General features: G+C 45.7%; 1 protein-coding gene and 1 long non-coding RNA gene across 2 annotated transcripts; both read left to right on the forward strand.

Moving 5' to 3' along the window:
• Positions 1 to 2,644: 2,644 nt before the first annotated feature.
• Positions 2,645 to 5,666, forward strand: LOC137913869 (14 kDa phosphohistidine phosphatase-like). The gene is made up of 3 exons (XM_068757493.1): positions 2,645 to 2,808; positions 4,978 to 5,105; positions 5,190 to 5,666. The coding sequence occupies exons 1-3, from the start codon at positions 2,733 to 2,735 to the stop codon at positions 5,280 to 5,282; spliced, it is 297 nt and encodes a 98-aa protein (XP_068613594.1). The 5' UTR covers positions 2,645 to 2,732; the 3' UTR covers positions 5,283 to 5,666.
• A 10,895-nt stretch (positions 5,667 to 16,561) lies between these two features.
• Positions 16,562 to 26,394, forward strand: LOC137913862 (uncharacterized). Its single transcript, XR_011106393.1, has 4 exons — positions 16,562 to 16,603; positions 17,684 to 17,876; positions 25,706 to 25,833; positions 25,918 to 26,394. It is a non-coding gene; the product is annotated as an uncharacterized lncRNA (long non-coding RNA).
• The last annotated feature ends 277 nt before the right edge of the window (positions 26,395 to 26,671 follow it).

The following is a 26,671-nucleotide window of genomic DNA, read 5'->3' on the forward strand; positions in this document are numbered from 1 at the left end:
CAGCTGGATTGTGGAAGGAATTTTCCCGTTTGAAAGATGTATGCTATATGAAGATGGAATCTGCAAACTACGGGTTTTTCGCCTTCCTCCCTGATTCAGGTCAGATCTTGAATGTAAGAACTCAGATCATGAATGTAATAACTCAGGTATTGATTTTGATTGTATTGATCTTGTTCTGTGATTGTTTTCTGATAGTGTTTGAAGCATGTTTAGTTATCACCGAATGTTTTGTAGTAACCATAGAGATAAGGTGTTACAGTATAAGTATTAGGCCATGTGAAATGAAAATTCCAGGAGGGAAATGTTAGAGTAGAGTTGTATTTTCATTGTTTCATTGTAGAGTTTTTTAAGATGGAGGTGACCATGAGTGTTTCTCTAGGTAGAGATCCCTTTGTCTCTAGGGGGTAGGGATCTATGTAAATACCTGGGACAACCTACTTTCACCGTGTGAATAAAAAGACCGCGAGGTTTCGGGGGGGGGGGTCTTTTGGTCGCAGCCGCTGGGCGAGCAGGGTCCCTCCTTACCGGTAAAGTATCGAAGTTTGTCTGCCCGATTCATTTTGTGTGCGTTTAATTATTTCTTACACAGTGTGTCGGGGAATAACCCCTACAGGGTCCCCGAGGGAGGGGGCGCGACGACCTCAAATGATCCGGTGGGGACGGTGCTGATGCTGCGTCTTCTTCTGCTTGGTTCTGTCCAGTGGAGGTTTAAAGGTTCTGATCCAGATGAGGATCCACGTTAGCAGAAAGCCAATTCAAGGTTCTGATCCAGATGAGGATCCACGTTAGCAGAAAGCCAATTCAAGGTTCTGATCCAGATGAGGATCCACGTTAGCAGAAAGCCAATTCAAGGTTCTGATCCAGATGAGGATCCACGTTAGCAGAAAGCCAATTCAAGGTTCTGATCCAGATGAGGATCCACGTTAGCAGAAAGCCAATTCAAGGTTCTGATCCAGATGAGGATCCACGTTAGCAGAACGCCAATTCAAGGTTCTGATCCAGATGAGGATCCACGTTAGCAGAAAGCCAATTCAAGGTTCTGATCCAGATGAGGATCCACGTTAGCAGAAAGCCAAACCGAACGGGAGCAGCCGCAGAAATTCAGCGTTCCGAGTTCCTCTGACAGAAATATGATGGTTGAGCTGCCTGAAGTAAGACGGTCCCTCTCTCTCTCTCTCTCTCTCTCTCTCCCTCTCTCTTGCTCTCTCTCTGCCCCCCCCCCCCCCCCTCCCTCTCTCTCTCCTCCCCCACCATAACACACATCAGGCCTGCCTTTCTGAGTCCACTGACAAATTCCCAGAGAGGTCAGAGCACGCACACACACACACACACGCACACGCACACGCACACGCACACGCACACGCACACGCACACACACACGCACACACACAACATTTTTTCAGACATGTTACCTTGGCGGAGGTGCGCTTGTTTCGTCCACCAACAGTCTCCGGACTGAACTGTAGCTAAAACGTGCAAATCGTTCCTTTCATGCTGATACTTCAGTTTATTAGCGTAGTTTAGCATCGCTCCCTACTTGAGGCATAAACCCCAGTGAAAGAGGCAATTAGCCCAAATCCAAGACTGCGTTTTCAAGGTTGGTAGTTTAAATCCCCTAAGCCGGTGCTGCTGTTCCCACGGGAACATTAGCATGTTTAGCTTTAAGCCCTCCGAGTTTAATACGGCCATAAATAATGAGATTTAGTTGTGCAACCCGACAGAAGTCTCCATTCACTCCGTCACCGTTCAGAGGAGGCGGGGGCCCTCAGGGTCGCAGGATGGAGATCGCTATGGCAACTGAGGAGAATGGAGGAGGAGAACACAGAACATCTCCGAAATCAGTTCGGCTCGACGTCCAGCGCTCGCCGTTGTCGTGAGCTCCGCTTCGGAGGAGTTGGCGGTCGGATGGAACTCCGATCGGCCCCCGAGACGTCACCACGGCAACCACCTGCTCCTCGTAAACCCCAGCTGGGCTCTCGAGGCTGAGGTGGGGAGCGATGAGAATCCTCACATACCAGACAACACCCATAAAAAATCTGGTGTTGTTTACTAGTGAGGGGTGCTGTCGTGCAGAATAGATCTATTTCCTTTCCAGGATTGCCACTCTTAATCCTGTTGGTGGAGGCTGGCATGTTCCTGGGTACTCTGCGGCAACCGATAGCCCAGTGGTCTGCGCTCCCACATTTGTAACAGTGGTCGCATTTCCCCCGTGGATTCGTCTGCTGACACTGGAAGCACCGTCTGCTGGGGCGTGTTCTCTGTGATCTGTGGAAGTTACCGCCACTTTGTCCCCTGGGAGGCGATGCTGGCTGCTGGAGGCTCGACAGGCGTGCAGTGAGGTTCTGTATGGCCTCACATATAGCTTTATTTCCTTGATCCACTTTTTCCAATAATGTGTCACGTTTTTGGGGCTTTTCTTGACTCTTGGTGCTCGTAGGGCTACTGTCATAACTACAGCTCTCTGAAGAAATTGTACTGGACTCATGACTCGCCGCCGACACCTTAACTCTGGATGTTATCGCCAGCTTACTCTTTCTCTCAGTTTCCATGTTGTAGGCAGCTGTCATTTTCTCCAGCAGGACTTTGTCTGCAACCCTTGGATTCTGTAAGTGTGGTTTTAAGTCCATGTGGATGGTGTCGTCCTGGAGTCCGGTAAGAATCGTTTGTAAAAACTGATTTTGAATAAGTTCTGGGCTGTATTTTAATCCAGTGTCTGCTCGTTCGGATGCAAAATGTGTTTGCTGCCTCAAGTCCATCGCTCGAACCAAAAACTGGACTGGAGTTTCTCTGGGCTCTTGTGCAACACGGGTGAGTAAGTGGTACAACTCAGTCGCATCTTTTTCAACAAAGTGAGTCCGAAGTATTTGTTTTAGTGCTTGCATTGACAGATCGTCCCCACTTTCCAAGTAGCTTCTTAGCTTTGTGCCAGGGATAATGGCCTGAATAACTGCATCAACAATTTCACCCTCATATCCTTTCTTCATTGCTTTTGTAATTTGCCTGTCCAAACTTGCATATCCCAGCTTATTCTTTTGATCGTGTTCACCAATTTGACCACTAATCTTCAAGTCTTTTCTATACATCGGGTGAACAACAGTTCTTTCCGGCACATTCAGAGCAGCAGGCTCATAGCAGCAGCAGGCTCAGTCTTGGGTGCCGTGCCTTCCGTGGCCGCATGAGGGCGCTCTAGCGACGATTAGGGTAGATTATTCTAAATTTTAAGGTCTTTTTAAGGAGCTTAAGGCAGGGGTGGGCAAACTTTTTGACATGCGGGCCACATTGGGTTTGAAATTTTGACAGAGGGGCCGGGCCAGAAGCATTTGGATGAGTGTTTGGCCCAGATATACTAAAGCGTTGTGTGTAGTGTGCAAACCTCATAGCACAGTACACACACAGATAGATGTACAACCCGATTTACTAACAGTGTGTACCAAGGACTGCGTCTTTCAAATGTGCAAAATAGCCTTTATCCAGGTAGTACGTTTGTCTCAATGAATATGCAAGATGCAGCATTTACACATATTTTGGCACAACAGTGTGAGGAGAAATGTAAATAGATTAAAATAGCACAACAGTGTGAGGAGAAATGTAAAATGTAAATGTAAATAAGGGGACGGGAGTGATGCGTCAATTCTTTCTAAATCAGAGAAGCGACGGCAGACCTCGGCAGGAGCCTCCCGTTCTTGCGTTGATTGCTTGCTAGCGTAGTTTGCATCCTTCGTGGCAAAGTGCCGGCTGATATTATATTCTTTAAAAACCGCAACGGCTTCTTGGCATATCAGACATACAGCCGTAGATTGGATTTCGGTGAAAAAAAATCTTGTTGTCCACTCTTTATTAATCACTCGGCCCTCACCGTCTACTTTCCTTTTCTTTGGTCCGCTCATTTCTCCAGTGGGGTTCAGATAGCAATGGGGAAAAAGAAACGAAAGCAGAGTAACACGCTACACGCCACCGGTGGTCAGTGCGCCATCTGCTGGTGAAACACGGGTATTGCGGGGACAAAATGAAAGTTATGATCTTGAATTTTTTGGTAATTGGACAAGTTCGGCGGGCCGTATTGAAAAGCATAACGGGCCGTGGTTTGCCCATGTCTGAGTTTAAGGTCTGATAGAGCCTCCAAATCACACAGAGTGGAATACGAAGAGAACAAATGGATCCATGCATGTAGATAGAATATATTAGCCTAATTAATATAAAGTCACCTTTGACACACATTCAGAGTTAAAAAGTCAGTTTAATGTATTTCTGAAACATGCACAAAATGATTTTTGTCATCCAATCCCCATCAGCTGTGGTACTTGGGTTAGTTTAGCGTTAGCACATCGCTGCCAACACTGTTGGTAGGATTTAACGGCAGCAGCTGCCGCCACATGCTCGAATGCAGGGCATTGATTGGGCCTTAGCATGATGGTTAGTTGTACTAATACTAGAATCAAGCCGTAATCAAATGAGATCAATTATAGATTTAAAAATCGATGTAAAGAAAACCAATACTTAATTCACAGCACTTCTAGCCAGTCACTTCCTGCTTGCACTGATAATGATAAAAGGCTGAATTGGGCCATATCATCCGCTAATAAGATGATCACCTCTCAGTGACCTCCACAAAAATCCGTATGCTGGTCTATGAACGTGTTTTCGTTCTTCCATGAGTTCATTCATTCCCAGCACATGGCCTGACACGCCATGAGCTTCAACAGAAACAGCAGGTGGAGGCAGCGCACGTGCACAAGCAGCTGTTTGCACCAAAAGCGTTGACACAGTTTTATTGTTAGATGCCAGTTCAACACGTTTACTGTATCAAAGCTGCGTTTACGTTTTCTTTAGCTCTAATTTCTAAAATCAAAGACATTTTTTTGTTTGTGTTATCTTAATCCAGATTATCTTGCTGTGTTTTTTTATTTATAGATTATATTTACACATAGAATAATGATAGTCCGATGTCACATTTTTTTATATTTATTTTTTTTACAGCCGATATCTATGACAAGGTTTCTGAGGAGCTGGAGAAGGGAGGCCTCCTGGACTGTGAGTGTGTCGGAGGAGGGAGGATCAAACACGACCCCCAGGCCAAGCAGATCCACGTTTATGGATACTCCATAGTGAGATAACTAAAGAGTACCGGTATTGATTTTTTTTTTTTATATTCCCCCACTAAGTAGACAGTAATGTGCTTTTATTTCCAGGGATTTGGGAGAGCAAACCACGTCACAGCTACCGAGAAACTAAAGGCTCAATATCCAGGCTATGAGGTCACCTGGGACAATGAGGGATACTGAACTGGACTTGGACCCGCCTCTGGCGAGCCCCTTTTCTCCTAGACTCGTATCACAGTATATGTACTTGTGAGAACACGGCCTTAAGGACTAGTCCTGACAAGCAGCGACATGAACTGATGAGAAAACACTCCCTTCCCTTTGGCTGTTGTTTTTCAGGCTGTAAAACAAATTCTTGATTACCTTGGATCTATAAATAAACAACTGGCAAAGCGACATGTCATCGCTCACGGGCTTGTTTTAGAGTCACGTGGCCTCGTGCATTTGACCTAATAAAGGATTTTTTGAGGCAAAGCATAAACAAGTTTAGTTTTTGTTTAATTATTAATGTACCCTGATGCCTACTTTACTCTGTGACAACTGCCGTTTGTTTTCCTGTCTGTGGCTGCTGAGCATCCTGTTAATGGTCTTTATTAAATATGGGTCAGTGAGTCCAAATGAATATGATGATCGTTAATGATTAACAGTAGGCGGACAAATTTCAGAATCAGTCCCTGGCCAGAATCGGGCGATTTGAAATGGATCCCAGTACAGCGGGTACGCTTCGGTGTGCTGCGATGGTTTACGCCTCATATGCTCTGGTTGACGGGTCTTGTGTTCTAAATCAATTGCAACATTTCTGTTTCGCTTCGAGGGATTTGAACACAAAAGAAGTAAAAAGTATCACCAACGAAACGACCGTCACTACCATTCAATCTCTTTCAGCCGAATGTAATCCAGTGCGTCGTTACCCTTCGGTTATAACCTGGGCAGGTATTCTACAATGGAGTTAAAAAAATGCTGCTGCAGGAAACTGCTGTTAAAGGATTTAAACAGATATGCTGCCAAAAAAAAGTCATGAATTAACATGCTGGCAGAAACTTAAGGAGCTGCACTCAAACTGAAGAGGGACACCCTCAACGTAACATCCATCCATCTTCAACCACTTTATCCGGGGGGGTCGAGGGGGCAGCAGCCCAAGCAGGGAAGCCCAGACTTCCCTCTCCCCGGCCACTTCTTCCAGCTCTTCCGAGGGGGATCCCGATGCGTTCCCAGGCCAGCCGAGAGACATCGTCTCTCCAGCATGTCCTCAGTCCGTCCCCGTGGTCTCCTCCCGGTGGAGGAGGCATCCTGAATCGATGCCCGAGCCACCTCATCTGGCTCCTCTCAATGCGGAGGAGCAGCGGCTCTACATATATATATGAATGTGTTAATAATAGAGCAACTCTTCAGTCTGCTTTATTGCTTAATGTCTGAATATTTGACCGGCCTTATGCTTTATGTTGTTATTTATTCTGCCAGAATGACTTCAATGCAACTGGAGACTTCCCAATCTTGAGCTGCTCTAAGTTACTGTAAGGAAGTAGCATCTGCATGAGGTGTTGTACAATACATTCCCATATATACTGGAGGAGGTTGTTTTATGATGGTTTGTTGCACTTGCATGCTGGGAGATTTTAAAGTCCGGGCGTTATCTGTTGTAGAAAGGGGTCAGATCAACCAGCAGACGCTCTAGGTTGCGTTCGAACCTTCAGATCGCTCGCGTTGAAGAGGAACAAAGATGTTGCAGCCGAGGCTCGCATCGGTTGTCCTGCTATTGACTCTACAGTTCGGTAAGAGGACCTCCGGCCGGCGGCAGCCATCAAGGGAGAGCTTGTAGCGACAGAACAGCTGGCCGGGTTTAACACAGCTGCTGATGTTGGTTCACAGTTAAATCATAATTCACTTGAGTAATGTAACTATTATTCTCAATGACGATAGGAAGAAATAAAAAGAAACAATCCTAGCCGATCTCATCTGGATCGGATCCAGAATGGAGTCAGTATAAAAAAAGATTTCATTTTATTCCATTTATGGATTCAAAAATCAGTTAAAAATACACATCGACTCTGATTCACGTTTACTCTTCATGGTTGGAGTATAAAGACACCAAGAACGTTCTAGAACCTTTTGATGCTGATCCAGATCACCATGTGGACGGTGTAGATCCAGTTAGGATGGGAACGAGCTGCTCGGCGGAGGTCTGTGCTGTCTGAGTGCTTTCCTCATTATTATTGTAATCAGAATGATTCACGTGCGGCAGCGGTTCCGCTCCTCGCCGCTCCGGTCCGGGATTTCAGACCTGATGACGGAGACCGCTTCACCGGATTGGTCCTCCCACAGATCGCTCCGCGAGGTCAGACACACTTTTTGAACAACACAAACAAATAAACCCATTCTGACGCACGCGCACACAAACACGAACGCGCTTTAAACTATTAGACGTCAAAGTCAGCATTTACAAACGTAAACAATCAACTCTGCCCGGTGGAACTTCCTGTTCCGGTGTAGTAGTTCAGGGGTTCCCCGGACCTACTTCTCCTGTTGTCGCTGACAGGCGGTGCTTCGGTCGCTCCTAAACATGGCCTCCATGATGGAGCGGCCGCTTCAACTTTCATTTTTCGCTAATGTTTCGTCGGGAAGCTTTATCGTGCCAGCCTTGTGAAACGGATGTGAGATCGGTTTAAGTTGTCTGGAAAGCTGGAGAGGAAAAAGCGGATCGCATCGAACCATTTTCTCACTTTTCTCTCGGCGCTGCTGCGTGCTAGTTTCCCGGTTTTGTGGCAGCGCCCTCCGTTAACTTGACGCGAGTCGTTAACATTTAAAGTGGGGCGGCGAATAAGCGCCCAGAAGCTGCCCTGGTTTCTCATGCGCGCTAACAGCTAGCCCTCTAGCTAACGCTAATGCTAACAGAAGTGGTCTAACTGGGCGGTCTGTGGAAGCTAACTGCTAATAGCTAGCTATTGCTACTATCGGGGTGTGAGTTGAGAACCGGCGCGTTGAATCTACACTCGTCTTTTGGTGGTTGTCTCACGAAAGTGTTGCTTTTGGGATTCGACCCATTTAGCTGCTCCGGTAAGTTGCTCAGCTAAATGCTAACGTGCTGTGTAGCGCCGCTGCTGCTGATGGCTTCTGACAGAAGGACCCAGGCGGTTAAACCTCCGACGCCTCCTCGCCGTTTGATCTTCTGCCGAGTTCCGCGTCGTTCGGACCCGCTGATGACGAACTCGGGCTCGGGTCGTGCGCGTTGCTAAGCTAGCCTGTTAGCGTTGCGCTCTGGCGGCTGGAGTCCAACTTGTGTGTTCCGGAACAGAATTATTCAAACCATCTGAAGTTCATCAGCTGTTTAATTCAAATAAATATTAATTAGCAGGTTTAGTATTAACATAACAAAGTGTTTATTTCCTATGTTCAACATGTTTTCGTGGGTGGGAGGAACCCGGAGACCCCGGAGAGAACCCACGCAGACACGGGGAGAACATGCCAATGACTCTGTGATGAACTGGCGGCTCGTCCAGGGTGTAGCCGCCTCTAATGGTTTCATCATCGAGCCGAGACTTTGACAGCCCATTAGGATCCAGCAGAACCACCAGAGAACTGCAAGTAGTTATTACAGATACAGAACAATATAGTAGACGAGACGATAATAGCAACCTTTAAATGTTTTATTCAATTCATTTGTGTTTCGTGAATTTGTGACGCGATCACGTGGAAACGACAGAACCCAACTTGACCCACAAGAGCAAGCACTTTGGCAACGGAGGCAAGGAAAAACTGCCCTTTAACAGGCAGAAACCTTGGACAGAACCTAGGCTCATGGGGACGGCCATCTGTCTGACCGGCTGGGTTGGGAGAGAGAGAGAGAATGGCAGGTCAGAGGAGAGTCAAAAACAAGGACTCATCTGTAGTCAGTCCGGTATCGGTGCCCTGGCGACTTGATCAGGGTGCACCCCGCCTCTCACCCATAGCCAGCTGTCATAGGCGCTGCAACACCTACGACCTGCAAGCCGGGGAAGCGGGCGTTCACGCCACGAACGTCTCATCAGGACTTGGATGGCTCTTCGGAGCTCTTGGACCTGCGAAAGAGGCCACAAACAGACCGAATGACCCGAACAAATGGGTTCGGTCTCCTTGTTTTCTCCAGACATCTGATCAGGGTGTCGATGACGATCTTATAAATTCCCGCCCTCTTTCCCATCATGTTTATGCAAACTGTCCATTGGTTGCCCATCAGTTTGCATAACTTCTTAAGGACACGTCTGGCGAGCTTGTCGACCTGCTTCGTGTCCATCTCCAGAGTGATCGACGACTCCTGGATACTGGAGACGAGCACACTCGTCATCATCTCCTTGATCTCCATCATGTCCGTTACAGGAATCTTCTTGCCCTGGAAGATCCTTGCGAGAAGCACCGTGATGATCCAGCGACACTGCTTCTCCAAGCCTTCCGGCGACGATGCAGTTTGGACATCACTCCTGTCTTCTTGACCACAGACCCTTGCAGTGGGGAGGTCTCCCTCTTCCACAGCTACCAAAGGCACCCCTTCCATGATGGCAGGGGCCTCTGGTAGCGCTGGAAGAATTTCCTTTTCGCCTTCTGTGGGTTCACAGACGATGTTGTCCTTATCGACGGCGTTGTTTATGGTCGATTCTGAAGGGATCAGATCTCCCATCATGGAGTCCTCGGTCTCGGATCCTTCCGGAGAGACGAGGTCCTTCGCTGCCGACTCTTCCTCTTTCAACCAGCAAAGAAATTTGCGACTCTTTTGAGCAAATCTCTGCAGTAGCTTTCTGAAGTGCCGCATTATGGAGATCTGCCCACTTGTGATTGTAGCTTCTTTGGGGCTCCTGCTTAAGGTCTTTATCACCTCTCTAGACACCAGACGTGATATCTCGTATGGGGCCAACATCTCAACCACCTCTGGAACGCCCATTGTCGAGGCAAGGACCGGTGGAAGGACTTCATCCAGCGCTTCTTGGACTTTCTCTAAATCAACAAGAAGGCTGTTCCCTAACGTTTTTGATCTCAGGGGGGAAGTGATTTTCTGAGTCACTGAGTCAGCCACTACTTTAATTATATCGGCACCCATATCCAGAAGACGTGCTTCTGTCTTCTTATCGGCGGTCCCTGACTGCAGGGCGTCCCACTCTTTGTTGGACAGTTTCCCAAGAAATTCTTGGAAAACCTCACCGAGAAGGGACGAAGTTTTTTCTGGGAGGACCAGACTCCTCGCTCTTGCTGGGAGATCCAGACTCGTAACTTTTGCTGGGAGGAGCAGACTTGTCGTTTTTCCTGGGAGGACCCGACCCGTGTCCTTGGAGGGCCGTACGGGTGCTTGCATCTCTTTGTTGTACATACTTGAGTGTTGAGAAATATACTGAGAGGATTGCTTGTATAAATAGGTTCCCACTCAATGACTTCAAAGACATAGACATCAAAGTTCAATAAGTACATCAAAGACAGTTGTATGACAAGCTACATCAAAGGCACAGTAACGCAGTATGGCAGCAATTTCATCAGTGACGTGATGCCGTCACATTAAGCGATATCGGCGTACCCCTGACTTAATTTAGCATCATACCAAAGAAATCTACGTCTTCACGGTTAAATATGAATGAATGTTATAATAATAAATTCATTTAACATGCTGATCAAAATGTCTGTATCAATTCTAATGTTGCAAAGGCTGCTGGGAAATATCAGCCGTCTTCGTCCTTCCCTTTTTCTTGTAAGACGAGTCGGCCTTGTCTCGTCTGCAGCCGCCAGGGTCACTCGTGTTTCTGGATCCTATCCCAGCTGACGAGGGGTGGGGCACACCCCGGACGCGTCGCCAGCACGTTTGCTCACACCCACAGAACATACAAACTCTGTAGCGATAGGAATCGAACCCCGAACCTTGCTGATGTGAGGAGACTGTGCTACCCGCTGCACCTGGTTTCATGATATCTGAAACGTCAATGAATGATCAGCTCTGATCTATATTTAATAATCAATCAGTGATGGTGATGATGAATATATTTATTAGATAGCATGTTAGAGTCCACGTACAGTCAAACACCCTTGCGGTCTTGGTTCTGTTGAAAGTCCTTTGTACATAAATCATCGACATTTAACAATACAAATAAAATAAAAATAAATTACACCACAGACGCAAAATAACAAATTAAAAAGAATAATAAAATAATTCTGTCCCGGACTCTTGAACATTTCGTAACTGATAACTTGCACTGTTCTCTTTGCACTGCGCGATTACGCTAGTTTTACTGCTGCTAATATAATATAATAATATATCTGTGTATCCACTCTTGCTGCTGCTGTTTTGTGATGTGTCTGTACTTCTATGTTTTTTGTGTATTCGTCATTACTGTTACATGTAGCACGACTTCACCGAGAAACATTCCTAGTCTGTGAACCTTCACTGACAATGGCAATAAACACCTGGTTCTGATTCTGATTCTGTTTCTGTTCCTGTTCCTGCCCCCCTGAAAGGTGTATTTTTAGGGCCGTTTTGAATGAGGCCAAAGAGGTGCATGTTTTGAGGGCAGGAGTCACAGTTCCACCCTTGGGGGAACACGGCCCAAATAGGTAATCTCTTCTTTGCTCGAGATTACTGTATTATTGACTGTGACCTTGAGGCGTTTTTACGAGCTGCTACCCGAAATTAATGCATTTCTTCATTCAAAAGACAAAACGGTCCCAGAGCTGATCGACCCAGAGTGGAAATGGCACCTCACATTTTTAACAGACATGACAGAAATGCTGAACAGCCTTAACCTGCAGCTACAAGGCCAGGGGAAACTCATTTGCAACATGTATTCCCACATAAAAGCATTCGAGGTGAAACTGGTGCGGCTTTTGGAACAAGTGAAAAAGCACAACTTCATCCATCTCCCTGTCACACAGAGCTTCTCTGCAGATAACCCAGCCGTCCCGTTCCCAGCTGAAAGGTGTGTGCGAGCACTGGAAATGCTGAAGGAGGAGTTTGGTGTGCGATTCCGTGAACTTCATGTTAATGCAAAAGAAATCCGTCTTTTCCAGAAACCCTTTGTTGCCGATATTGATGAAGCCCAGCCTTCTTATCAGTTTGAGTTAGCCGAGTTACAGAACTGTGATGTTCTCAAAGACGCATTTAATCCCAACAGTCTCATTGACTTCTATGCTGTCCTCCCAAATGACACGTACCCTAACGTAAAGAAACACGCTATGAAACAATCTATTTAGATTAGTGCCTGACTGTTAAACGTGTATAAAGTGTGGTGAGGGGTTTTACAGCCTTAAAACATTTATGTACATGTATAATAATTGTAAAATAATAAAGATGACTACATTCTGGATTTCACTTATTGCGGGTTGTTTTTAGAACGTAACCCCCCAAAATGAGGAACTACTGTATTATGATTGCTTGTTTTGTACCGTAACTGTCCAAAGCTGAATTTAGTGTTTTTACATCAGGCACCTTGGGCAGCTAAGGGGTCCTTGGGGAAATGAATGTTCCGTTATAAACAACGCCCGAGTTCGTTCTGTCTGCGTTTTTGAAGACGGTGGGTCGGAAACTAGCCGTTAACGATATTTTCCAAAACTGAAGAACCGGTTTATGGAATTTGGACATCTTGACCGGGATCCTCTTTACAAACCGGGATATATTTTAACGTTCAAAATTTACTGAACTGCGTGTGATGCGTCTTTAATGCCGCATCGCGTCATTACAGTTTAACCGGGCGATAGCTAGCTTAACTGGATAGCAGCTGCTCTGTTAGCATTCATATTGAATTTGACATTGAACTTAGCCGTTAGCTTCGCGCTAACGCTATTAGCGTCTTTTTTTCCAATCATTCTTTGCACATTCGATTATATAAACTACACCATTGTACTGCTAAATATCTGGTATATCTCCGATTGGTTTATTTGATCAGAACTAGGTGTTATTTGCCCAACACTGAAACGAAGCCGAGATTCGTTCTGTCACTGACGTCATATCCGGGTCGATGTCTTTCAGTGGGATAAATGCTAGTCCGCTAAAATGCTAGTCACAAGAACGGTTCTTTGTTCTCAGTGGGATGACGCAATGTGTGTTTGTAACTTTTAAATATTTCATTGGGGTCGGATTTCTCTATTATCTATTATGTTTAAAAATCTCAATTTTGTGTCATGAACACTTTAAAGAACAAATTCTACTTTTAGGCTTTGAGATTATATTTAGACAAAAGACGATTCCTTATATAATAGGTTTAAAAGACAGTGATGTCATTAGTATTTTGTATTTTCTGGTTATATTGCATACATTTATGTATATTTCTGCTTTCCATGACATTTATTTTTGCATTGGTATTCCTGTTCTTTAAATGATATTTGTAGTTTCTAGAGGAATAAAGGGAGGCGATTCTCCATTTCTATTGATTTTAAATTAACGGTACAATCGGCTGTAGCAGAAGATAACAGGAAATCATTTGTTTCGTCTGCAGGTATTTCAGCTGAACAGGATGCCTTTTTAAAAAGCGACCAAAGATTGCCTGTAAAGAACCGAGTGAACAAAACGGAGTGAAGATCGATCATCAGCGAAGACTGCGAGATATCACCTGGAGACCCGGAATGAAATCACCCAGAATAAGTATGTATGTTTGTCCTCGCATGCTTGCTTCATCACAGCAGCGTCCAATTCCTTCAATCTGTCCTCCAGATTGTCCACAGCAACATGTCTGTAAGGAGGAGGAGGAGGAGGTTCCTGCGGATCAGCAGCTCTGGAAGGAGGAGATGAACTCCAGTATTGTCAAAGAGGAGCCAGAGCCTCCACGCGTGAAAGAGGAGCAGGAAGAAATCCCCACCAGTCAGGAGAGAGAGCGGCTTGGACTGAAGCAGGAGACTGGAACCTTCATGTTGAGTCCGACTCGTGGAGAAAAAGACCACAGCAAAGATCAGACTCTGTTCCTGAAAGCTGATGAAGATGCAGATGAAGAGTCTGGAGTTCTCATGCCAGTTATTACCTCTGTGGTAGGAGCAGCAGACATTGACCAGCTGCTGTTCTCGAACGGCTGTCATGCATCTGGAAGCCATGATAACAGAAGAGAAACAGGTCAAGAGGATGTTGAATGTGATCCCACACTTCAAACCCACAGCAAAAAGGATGGAAAAAGGAGACCATATGTTTGCACAATATGCAGCAAAGCTTTCACAAGAAATAGTGACTGTCTAAAACACATGAGAACCCACACAGGTGAGAAGCCTTATAGTTGTAAAACATGTGGGAAACATTTTAGACGGAGTGGTCAATTGGCAGTCCACATGAGAACCCACACAGGTGAGAAGCCTTATAATTGTAAAACATGTGGGAAACATTTTAGACAGAGTGGTGACTTGGCAGCCCACATGAGAACCCACACAGGTGAGAAGCCTTATAATTGTAAAACATGTGGGAAACATTTTAGACAGAGTGGTCAATTGGCAGTCCACATGAGAACCCACACAGGTGAGAAGCCTTATAATTGTAAAACATGTGGGAAACATTTTAGAGTAAGTGGTGCATTGACAGTCCACATGAGAACCCACACAGGTGAGAAGCCTTATAATTGTAAAACATGTGGGAAACATTTCAGACAGAGTGGTGACTTGGCAGTCCACATGAGAACCCACACAGGTGAGAAGCCTTATAATTGTAAAACATGTGGGAAACATTTCAGACAGAGTGGTAACTTGGCACTCCACATGAGAACCCACACAGGTGAGAAGCATTAAATTAGATCAACGTGGGAATCATTTCAGAAGATCTGCCCACGCTATTTTCTTCTAAAAATAGCAAATTACTATTACTTTCAGATCTATTGAACATGCCAGATTGAAATATTTCTTCAGAGCTCAGTTGAAAATGTTTATTATCAGATTAAAGGGTTAAGTCCAAAGTGCCACCTCGGAATTACTTGTTTCGTTTGACAAACAGTTCATAACTCAAAAGTTCTGATTATAGTCTGTCGACTTCCTCACATCTCAGCTTTGCTTCATTATTAATGGCATTTCTTTGGGTTTTAAAGTGCTGCTCAGACACAAGAAGCAATCTGATGACGGCTCTTTTAAAGAAGCAACAAAATGATCATTTAGCTGCCGCCTTAAATGACATTAAACAGATAATATATGTCACTTTAACTGTAAAATTAAACTTAAACCCTCATAACGATCACATTTATTACCAAATAACTTTCTCGTGCTGGATTATTTCTGGTCGTTCCATCACAAGACTCAAGACTCCCATTATTTTGTTTGCCTGGACGTGCTTTTTAGAAGCAAAGAATATGAATGCACAAAAAACAAAGTAAAAAAAAAAGAGCAAATAAAGTGTTTAATTGAAGAAAAAGCACCTCTGATGTTAAAGAGAGCTAAAAATAATCTGTGGCGATAATTAGATTGTCCTGGATAAAAGTCGTTGTGACTCCAATCTTCAGAGGATCAGAGATCAGTCGGCGTTTTGCTAATACCCCATCAGCGCACTAGTTGCCCCCTGGGGCTGCTCAGAGTGTGTGTTGTTGCTGTTCACGCTGTGTTCATGTGTTCACCCGCCGGCTCAGCCGCTCTCTTCACCTTCAACGTCTGCTCCCTCGTTCATCACAATAGAAGCCGGAGTCAGAACCCGATGTTTTATTTTTGTTTATTTTTTGTAAACTTGTAAATAAAAAAATAATAAAAAAAACTTGTTGTGAACTGTGTATTTGGAGAATTCTCAGGGAAATTGGAAATTAAGGTGGAGCCAAACAAAGTCCACTCTGCCACCGTGCACACGGCTGGCCACGCCCACCCCTAATGGCGGGATGACGGCCTACTTTTAAAGTGGCAGCCCAGGCTTAGGGCGGAACCGTGACAGCGTGCTTCCGCTCTGTGATTTTCACAGCAAAATGCCAGCCGTGCAAAATGCCCCTGCAACACAAGCTCTACTAACAGACGGCGACTGGCTGGTGCCGCAAAGAAAACGGAACATAAGATCCAGACACAAGTGAACAAGTTACTTACAACAAAAAACACGACACACGACCTGGGCGCGCAAACCAGCTGCAGTCAGCACGGGCAAGGGGAGTAAAAAAATAAATAAAAAAAAGTTTTTTTTTTTTTTTTTTTATCTGAGCACGAGCCATGTGCGATCGCGAGCCATAGGTTCCCGACCCCTGATCTAGGGGAAGGGGTACCTGGGAGGGGAGTGTTTTCATGACTGAATTTTTAACTTGGTGCAGAAAATATATATCAAATAAATCAAACTGTTATTTTAATACAACAGTTCAGATATAGCAGAGTGTTGTTTTAGAGTGAAATGAGAACCGAATCGACCCTAAATTAAGCGACATGAACTTTCCTTGGATCGATCCGTGGAAACTCCTGCCCTCGTGTGGAATGTCTCAGTAAGACGTGATCTTGTGCTAGAATTTGAACCAATGAAAATCCGCCAGTGGGCGGGACTTTAGCTGACAGAACGCTTCCTGTTTCACAGCGTCCGATCAATAAAACAACGGAAACAGCCGAGTAGGAGGAGAAACGGAATCGGTCTGCTGGTATGTTGTCTTAAATAAATGTTTATTCTCTCATTAGATCGATTAGATCGATTAGATCGATTAGATAGAGCCATTGGAATCGCAAATACTTCCATCTGAACTGGAATGAATCGCGCTGCCGTCGCTCACAAGACCTGCATGTGATATCGATTAGTGCGTCGCTGCGCCGCCAGCAGGATGGGGCGCAGACATGTTTGAATAATAATAATAATAATAATAATAACAATAATAATAATAATAACAATAATAATAACAATAATAATAATAATAATAATAACACTGACTGCGGGTTTTAGTGATTCTGTAAAAGTTTAACTGACATTAAGGGAAGTTCATTCAAATCAATAATCGATTATCTGTAAGGGCAGCGTTGTTCTTCCTGCTCAGTGAACACTTTTCATGTCATTTGGGAAAACCCACATATGTTAATGACGTCATCGACTGATGACGTCATCAGCCCTGCTGGGTGAGTCTTCCCTGATAACGTTTACCGCTCCCGACCAGAAGTCCCAAAATAACGGACACAAAGCGCCGTCAAAGCGAGAAGGCCGAAGGCCGCACATTCCGAGCTGCTGACCGCAGCCAGCGCGGCTGTTTCTGCCCGTGTTGCTGAAGCAGCATCAGAAACGGGCTTCTTCTGCTCCTCCAAACCGCCAAACTGACCAGAGACAGAAAAGCGAGGACAGAACCAGCAGGAGGCGGGGCTCGCCGCAGTCTTTTTCTGGCTACCGTTGTGCTTTTGAGCTTACTGCGTATTTGTGCATGTGGGAGAGAGTGACACAGCGACAGTGGGAACGCATGCGGCGTCTGCAGACAGCCTGCAGGGGGCAGTGTTTCCCATTGGCGCATCTTTTATTCCACAGAAGAGCCTTTTTGCAGCATCTAGAATATAAAATAAATGAAGCTAAAGCTAGTTTTAGTCCTCGCTTCACGCACGGCAGATTTTCATCTCAGAATCTCGGATGGATTTTGTTGAATTTATCTAAAGGAGCAGAAAAGTTGCACGTGTCTTTTCTCCTTTCAACTCTGCTGTGGCCGCCGTCCGTCTCCTGACCCCCCCCTGACCTCGTGCAACACAAGGGGTCAGGGGTCACAGGTCAGCCGTCAGCAGCCGCGCTGGAAAGTCAAGACTGACTGGCTGTGACATTCCGAGGAGGTCGGAAGGAAAGTTTTGGATTTGACCCGGACAAACTGTCCCGCTGAGATGAAGAGGAGCAGACGAAGAGCCCCCCAGTAATCTGTGATCTGTCCTGCCACACCCTGACCCACAAAGGTAACCCAGCTGCTGGGGGCAACACGCACACATGCACACACGCACACACACACACACACACACAAAGCTGGCTGCATCAGATACAGTCTGTTGTAACTCTACACCAGAGATATAAAGGTAGGAAGACACGATGAGGGGTGTGTGTGTGTGTGCGTGTGCGTGTGCGTGTGCGTGTGTGTTCCCTCTGAAGTCGAGCCAAACATTTAACCCCTTCAGGAATCTTGACAGACTCAGGCAGGAAGAATTTCATCTTTTCATGCTCGCCTTGCATTGAAACGCGCTTCGTAAAGGTTTTCAGGAAAAGGAAACGGTCAAACATTGCGTCACTTCCTGTTTACGTTTATCGGTTCTTCGTGTCAGGATGAACTTTACATTTACGTTTAAAAAGCGCTCACCTGCGACCACGGAAGTCGTCGCTGCTGTTTTTACCCAGCGGCGAGGTCATGGGTTGATGGGCGTGTCCGGGAGGCGGCGGCAACGTCCCGCACAATATCTGCTGCGTTTGATTGGCTCTGGATTCCCAGGTGTAGTTACCGTGGGGGGTGTTGGCCCCGCCTCTCTTGCGTCGAGGCAAAGTTCCGTGAATGGAGATTGGCTGGTAGGCGGGGACGGGCAACCCCGATTGGTTGCCGGCCGGCCCCGGAGGGAGACTGGGAGAGAAAAATAAAAGCATGGCACGCACGCACGCACACACACACGCACGCACACACACACACACACACACACGCACGCACGCACACACACACGCACACACACACACACACGCACACACACGCACGCACACACACACGCACACACGCATGCACGCACACACGCATGCACGCACACACACACGCACACACGCACGCACACACGCACGCACACACGCACACACGCATGCACACACACGCACACATTAACCTTATTGATGACGTATTAATGCAAATAGAGACAGGAAGTGACTTCAACACAGCGCGACGGAGTCTCCAGACTCCGCCTCCTCCTCATCGCCTCATCCTCCTTTTGTCCCGGAGCCGACCATCCATCTCTCCCCTCCTCTTCTTCATTTTGTCACCTTCTCTCCATCCTTTGTTCTTCTGTAGTAAATCGGGTTGTACATCTATCTGTGTGTGTACTGTGCTATGAGGTTTGCACACTACACACAACGCTTTAGTATATCTGGGCCAAACACTCATCCAAATGCTTCTGGCCCGGCCCCTCTGTCAAAATTTCAAACCCAATGTGGCCCGCATGTCAAAAAGTTTGCCCACCCCTGCCTTAAGCTCCTTAAAAAGACCTTAAAATTTAGAATAATCTACCCTAATCGTCGCTAGAGCGCCCTCATGCGGCCACGGAAGGCACGGCACCCAAGACTGAGCCTGCTGCTGCTATGAGCCTGCTGCTCTGAATGTGCCGGAAAGAACTGTTGTGCACCCGATGTATAGAAAAGACTTGAAGATTAGTGGTCAAATTGGTGAACACGATCAAAAGGATAAGCTGGGATATGCAAGTTTGGACAGGCAAATTACAAAAGCAATGAAGAAAGGATATGAAGAGGGTGAAATTGTTGATGCAGTTATTCAGGCCATTATCCCTGGCACAAAGCTAAGAAGCTACTTGGAAAGTGGGGACGATCTGTCAATGCAAGCACTAAAACAAATACTTCGGACTCACTTTGTTGAAAAAGATGCGACTGAGTTGTACCACTTACTCACCCGTGTTGCACAAGAGCCCAGAGAAACTCCAGTCCAGTTTTTGGTTCGAGCGATGGACTTGAGGCAGCAAACACATTTTGCATCCGAACGAGCAGACACTGGATTAAAATACAGCCCAGAACTTATTCAAAATCAGTTTTTACAAACGATTCTTACCGGACTCCAGGACGACACCATCCACATGGACTTAAAACCACACTTACAGAATCCAAGGGTTGCAGACAAAGTCCTGCTGGAGAAAATGACAGCTGCCTACAACATGGAAACTGAGAGAAAGAGTAAGCTGGCGATAACATCCAGAGTTAAGGTGTCGGCGGCGAGTCATGAGTCCAGTACAATTTCTTCAGAGAGCTGTAGTTATGACAGTAGCCCTACGAGCACCAAGAGTCAAGAAAAGCCCCAAAAACGTGACACATTATTGGAAAAAGTGGATCAAGGAAATAAAGCTATATGTGAGGCCATACAGAACCTCACTGCACGCCTGTCGAGCCTGCAGCAGCCAGCATCGCCTCCCAGGGGACAAAGTGGCGGTAACTTCCACAGATCACAGAGAACACGCCCCAGCAGACGGTGCTTCCAGTGTCAGCAGACGAATCCACGGGGGAAATGCGACCACTGTTACAAATGTGGGAGCGCAGACCACTGGGCTATCGGTTGCCGCAGAGTACCCAGGAACATGCCAGCCTCCACCAACAGGATTGAGAGTGGCAATCCTGGAAAGGAAATAGATCTATTCTGCACGACAGCACCCCTCACTAGTAAACAACACCAAACAGCTCAGCTGGTGGGGAGGAGGTGTCTGGTCCGAGCCACCATGAATGACGTGGACACCAAAGTGCTGTCGGACACTGGCTCACAAGTATCCATTACTGGAGCGGAGAGGAAGCGGAGGTACTTACCTGATGCTGCGGTGAGGCCTGTGGAGGAGTTACTGGAGGAGGGAGGACTGGACCTGCAGCAAATGGCACACAGATCCCTTATCAAGTGGAGGGAATTTCCATATTAGATGGGATTCCACAACGTGTTTACATGCCGACAGAACAACAGGGACGCACCACGTTTAGTTTGTTATTATAATGACTGATTTCAATTGAACGCATCACAACAGTGACATCACACAACACAGATAAACATGGGCTTAGATTGGCTGGGGCAAAGTCCCGCCTTCAGGGGACAGAATGACGTGAGGACGAAGCAGGAAGCGTCTTCATTCCAATGAAGCGCGGGCACGAGAGCTGTGTTGGAATCTCAGCGCTGATATCTGAACTAACTTGTACTGATCTGTTAATTATATAAATGTCTTCATCTTAACCCACATTCTCCTCATTGAATACGCACCCTCTACGGAGAACAAGAACCGGAAGAGGGTTTGGTAAAACCCTACACAAGGCTGGATTGAAGTGGCATTCACTCTGTCTCAGAATACAGTTGCTGATAAGCCTGTGATTGTCCCAATACTTGTCGCCTCTACAGAACTGGAACGTCCGATTATTGGATTTAATGTAATCGAGGAGCTGGCGTTGACGAACGAGGACCCTGAAAGATTTTTCCCTGCGGGTCACATGATACAGAGATTCTGTTCAGCACTGGAATACCCAGAAGACGGCGAGAGCGGTGTTAACAGTTTTGAGGAGACCGGCATCTGAAAATACCCCCTACATTGCCCGAGTGGGAAGAAAGCCAGTCGCGGTCCCAAAGAATAAAGCCATCCAAGTGCAATGTAACTACCGTATTTTCCGGATTATAAGTCGCGGTTTTTTTCATAGTTTGGTCGGGGGTGCGACTTATAAATCGGAGCGACTTATATATGTTTTTTTTTACAAAATCTGTGAGCGCAGAGACAGTAGCCTACACATTTCTATAACAGGTGTTACAGGGAACTCTGTGACCCGTCAGAATCTGTCGCGGTTTCTGGAGGTTCATATTTATCTGTCACACCTGTTATCTAAAAACACCAATTAGAAGGGCTGATTGAAAACGGCGCCGAAAAGAAAGTCATATTCCGCGGCTTACAAGCTTCAGATAGTGAAATATGGAGCCGAAAACGGCAATCGAGCAGCAGAAAGAAAGTTTGGAGTGAGCAAAAAACTTGTAAGGGACTGGCGAAAAGCGGAGGTTACGCTTACTGAAATGAAGAAAACAAAGAAAGCTAATCGCGGGCAACAAGCTAGGTGGCCACAGTTGGAGGAACGAGTTCACGCATGGGTGCCTGAACAACGTGCTGCTGGGAGAGGTTTGTCAACGGTGCAGTTGCGTCTCCACGCCCAGGTGGTTGCCAGGGAAGTGAATATAAACGGCTTTGCGGGAGGACCTTCTTGGTGTTACCGCTTCTTGCAGCGCAAACGCCTCTCTATCAGAGCTAGGACGACACTGTCCCAAAAACTGCCAGCGGACTTCCAAGCCAAGGTTGACAGTTTCCGCGCGTTCATTGAAAAGCATGTAAGTGATCACAACGTGACACCGGATCATATTATTAACATGGACGAGGTCCCCCTCACTTTTGACATCCCCATGGGCCGAAGTGTTGCAGAGAAAGGGCAAAAAAGTCTGAATATCGTTACAACTGGTCATGAGAGATCACACTTCACAGTGGTGCTGGCATGTTGTGGAGACGGATCAAAACTGCCACCGATGGTCATTTTCAAACGAAAAACCATGCCAAAAATCCAATCCTCCTCAGTTGCAGTCGCCGTGAACGAGAAAGGGTGGATTGATCAAGAAATGATGAACTTGTGGCTTACAAAGTGTTATAATAAGCGACCGGATGGCTTCTTTAGAGCACGCAAAGCTCTGCTTGTGATGGATAGCATGAGAGCGCACATCACACCACAGTTAAAAAATAAATTAAAATTTTTCAACTCCATACCTGCCATCATCCCTGGAGGCTTAACCAAAATACTCCAGCCACTTGATATCTCCGTGAATAGGAGCTTTAAGTCAGTTTTGCGTAACCTGTGGGAGCAGTGGATGACGGATGGAGAGCACAGCTTCACGGCAACCGGGAGAATGCGCCATGCAACTTTCCTGGAAGTCATTGAATGGATCGACAAAGCATGGGCTTCAGTGACAACCGAAACCATCCTGTCGGGATTCAGAAAGGCTGGAATAATTGGAACTGCAACTGACGACGAGTCTGATGTAAGCGACGTAGAAGAGGAAGCGGCGTCTTGTCTACCTGCCGAGTTGGGGGAGTTGTTCAAAAGTGACACCGAGGATGAAGATTTCCTTGGATTTCGTGATTCTGAATAAAACCTGATATTTTGGTAAACGTGTTAGCATGTTCTTTGTGCTATATGTTGTTTGGTGTTGGATTTTATCAAATAAATTTTCCCCAAAAATGCGACTTATACTCCAGTGCGACCTATATATGGTTTTTTCTTCTTAATTATGCATTTTTTGGCTGGTGCGACCTACAATCCGGAGCGACGTATAATCCAAAAAATACGGTATCTACAACAAGGGGTGCTGAATGGGCCTCACATCCTGCTGGAGCCTAATCCAGAGACACCATGGCCCACAGGACTCAAAGTGAGAGAGCAGCTGATACAATGCCCTCAAGCCAATTTAGGGATTGAAGTAACTGTTGAAAATACTACGAACTGTGACATCACACTATGGGGCCGGACAACGCTGGGCTGGGTACATAGTATTGATGCGGTCTATCCATTAGAGCGCAAGTCTACAGAGGTTCAGTCATTGGGCAGCAGGTCCACATCATTAGTAGAACAGCCAAGTCGAGTAGTACAGGAGGAGGCCTGGGACCCGCCCATGGACCTGAGTCACCTCTCCATAGAACAGCAGCACAGAGTTCGGCAGGTGCTGAGGGAGGAGTGTGATGTCTTTGCCAGGGATGAGTGGGATGCTGGCCGCGTTACTGCCTTACAAATGGACATTAACTTAAAAGACTCTGTCCCGGTTCAAAGAACACATAATGAAATACCCCGACATCTGTGTCAGGAAGTTAAGGCTCACATTCAGGACTTGTTAACCAGAGGCTGGATTCAAAAGTCATATTCTTCCTACTCGTCACCTGTAGTGTGTGTCAGGAAAAAGGATGGCACTCTCCGGTTATTCATTGACTACAGGTTGTTGAATGAGAAAACTCAGCCAGACCATCATCCTATCCCAGGGGTGGGCAAACTTTTTGACATGCGGGCCACATTGGGTTTGAAATTTTGACCGAGGGGCCGGGCCAGAAGCATTTGGATGAGTGTTTGGCCCAGATATACTAAAGCGTTGTGTGTAGTGTGCAAACCTCATAGCACAGTACACACACAGATAGATGTACAACCCGATTTACTAACAGTGTGTACCAAGGACTGCGTCTTTCAAATGTGCAAAATAGCCCTAATCCAGGTAGTACGTTTGTCTCAATGAATATGCAAGATGCAGCATTTACACATATTTTGGCACAACAGTGTGAGGAGAAATGTAAATAGATTAAAATAGCAATGACACTGTGATCTGTCAAACCTGGTGATTGCATCTGTTTTTAATAAATTTCACTTGAAGGCGTAAAGTTAAATAAATCAACATTTATTGAAAAAAGATGATCACTTTCAACATTCAAAACATATCAAAACACGAAATACTAAATCTCAATCCTTCCTGCTGCACTCATTGTTGTTCCACTGCTGTGCATAAATGCGCACTTCATTAAAAGACGCACGTAAATAGATTAAAATAGCACAACAGTGTGAGGAGAAATGTAAATAGATTAAAATAGCACAACAGTGTGAGGAGAAATGTAAAATGTAAATGTAAATAAGGGGACGGGAGTGATGCGTCAATTCTTTCTAAATCAGAGAAGCGACGGCAGACCTCGGCAGGAGCCTCCCGTTCTTGCGTTGATTGCTTGCTAGCGTAGTTTGCATCCTTCGTGGCAAAGTGCCGGCTGATATTATATTCTTTAAAAACCGCAACGGCTTCTTGGCATATCAGACATACAGCCGTAGATTGGATTTCGGTGAAAAAAAATCTTGTTGTCCACTCTTTATTAATCACTCGGCCCTCACCGTCTACTTTCCTTTTCTTTGGTCCGCTCATTTCTCCAGTGGGGTTCAGATAGCAATGGGGAAAAAGAAACGAAAGCAGAGTAACACGCTACACGCCACCGGTGGTCAGTGCGCCATCTGCTGGTGAAACACGGGTATTGTGGGGACAAAATGAAAGTTATGATCTTGAATTTTTTGGTAATTGGACAAGTTCGGCGGGCCGTATTGAAAAGCATAACGGCCGTGGTTTGCCCATGTCTGAGTTTAAGGTCTGATAGAGCCTCCAAATCACACAGAGTGGAATACGAAGAGAACAAATGGATCCATGCATGTAGATAGAATATATTAGCCTAATTAATATAAAGTCACCTTTGACACACATTCAGAGTTAAAAAGTCAGTTTAATGTATTTCTGAAACATGCACAAAATGATTTTTGTCATCCAATCCCCATCAGCTGTGGTACTTGGGTTAGTTTAGCGTTAGCACATCGCTGCCAACACTGTTGGTAGGATTTAACGGCAGCAGCTGCCGCCACATGCTCGAATGCAGGGCATTGATTGGGCCTTAGCATGATGGTTAGTTGTACTAATACTAGAATCAAGCCGTAATCAAATGAGATCAATTATAGATTTAAAAATCGATGTAAAGAAAACCAATACTTAATTCACAGCACTTCTAGCCAGTCACTTCCTGCTTGCACTGATAATGATAAAAGGCTGAATTGGGCCATATCATCCGCTAATAAGATGATCACCTCTCAGTGACCTCCACAAAAATCCGTATGCTGGTCTATGAACGTGTTTTCGTTCTTCCATGAGTTCATTCATTCCCAGCACATGGCCTGACACGCCATGAGCTTCAACAGAAACAGCAGGTGGAGGCAGCGCACGTGCACAAGCAGCTGTTTGCACCAAAAGCGTTGACACAGTTTTATTGTTAGATGCCAGTTCAACACGTTTACTGTATCAAAGCTGCGTTTACGTTTTCTTTAGCTCTAATTTCTAAAATCAAAGACATTCTTTTGTTTGTGTTATCTTAATCCAAATTATCTTGCTGTGTTTTTTTATTTATAGATTATATTTACACATAGAATAATGATAGTCCGATGTCACATTTTTTTATATTTATTTTTTTTACAGCCGATATCTATGACAAGGTTTCTGAGGAGCTGGAGAAGGGAGGCCTCCTGGACTGTGAGTGTGTCGGAGGAGGGAGGATCAAACACGACCCCCAGGCCAAGCAGATCCACGTTTGTGGATACTTCATAGTGAGATAACTAAAGAGTACCGGTATTGATTTTTTTTTTTTATATTCCCCCACTAAGTAGACAGTAATGTGCTTTTATTTCCAGGGATTTGGGAGAGCAAACCACGTCACAGCTACCGAGAAACTAAAGGCTCAATATCCAGGCTATGAGGTCACCTGGGACAATGAGGGATACTGAACTGGACTTGGACCCGCCTCTGGCGAGCCCCTTTTCTCCTAGACTCGTATCACAGTATATGTACTTGTGAGAACACGGCCTTAAGGACTAGTCCTGACAAGCAGCGACATGAACTGATGAGAAAACACTCCCTTCCCTTTGGCTGTTGTTTTTCAGGCTGTAAAACAAATTCTTGATTACCTTGGATCTATAAATAAACAACTGGCAAAGCGACATGTCATCGCTCACGGGCTTGTTTTAGAGTCACGTGGCCTCGTGCATTTGACCTAATAAAGGATTTTTTGAGGCAAAGCATAAACAAGTTTAGTTTTTGTTTAATTATTAATGTACCCTGATGCCTACTTTACTCTGTGACAACTGCCGTTTGTTTTCCTGTCTGTGGCTGCTGAGCATCCTGTTAATGGTCTTTATTAAATATGGGTCAGTGAGTCCAAATGAATATGATGATCGTTAATGATTAACAGTAGGCGGACAAATTTCAGAATCAGTCCCTGGCCAGAATCGGGCGATTTGAAATGGATCCCAGTACAGTGGGTACGCTTCGGTGTGCTGCGATGGTTTACGCCTCATATGCTCTGGTTGACGGGTCTTGTGTTCTAAATCAATTGCAACATTTCCGTTTCGCTTCGAGGGATTTGAACACAAAAGAAGTAAAAAGTAT

Source organism: Brachionichthys hirsutus, unplaced genomic scaffold, assembly GCF_040956055.1.
Source record: "Brachionichthys hirsutus isolate HB-005 unplaced genomic scaffold, CSIRO-AGI_Bhir_v1 contig_445, whole genome shotgun sequence".
NCBI lineage: Eukaryota > Metazoa > Chordata > Actinopteri > Lophiiformes > Brachionichthyidae > Brachionichthys > Brachionichthys hirsutus.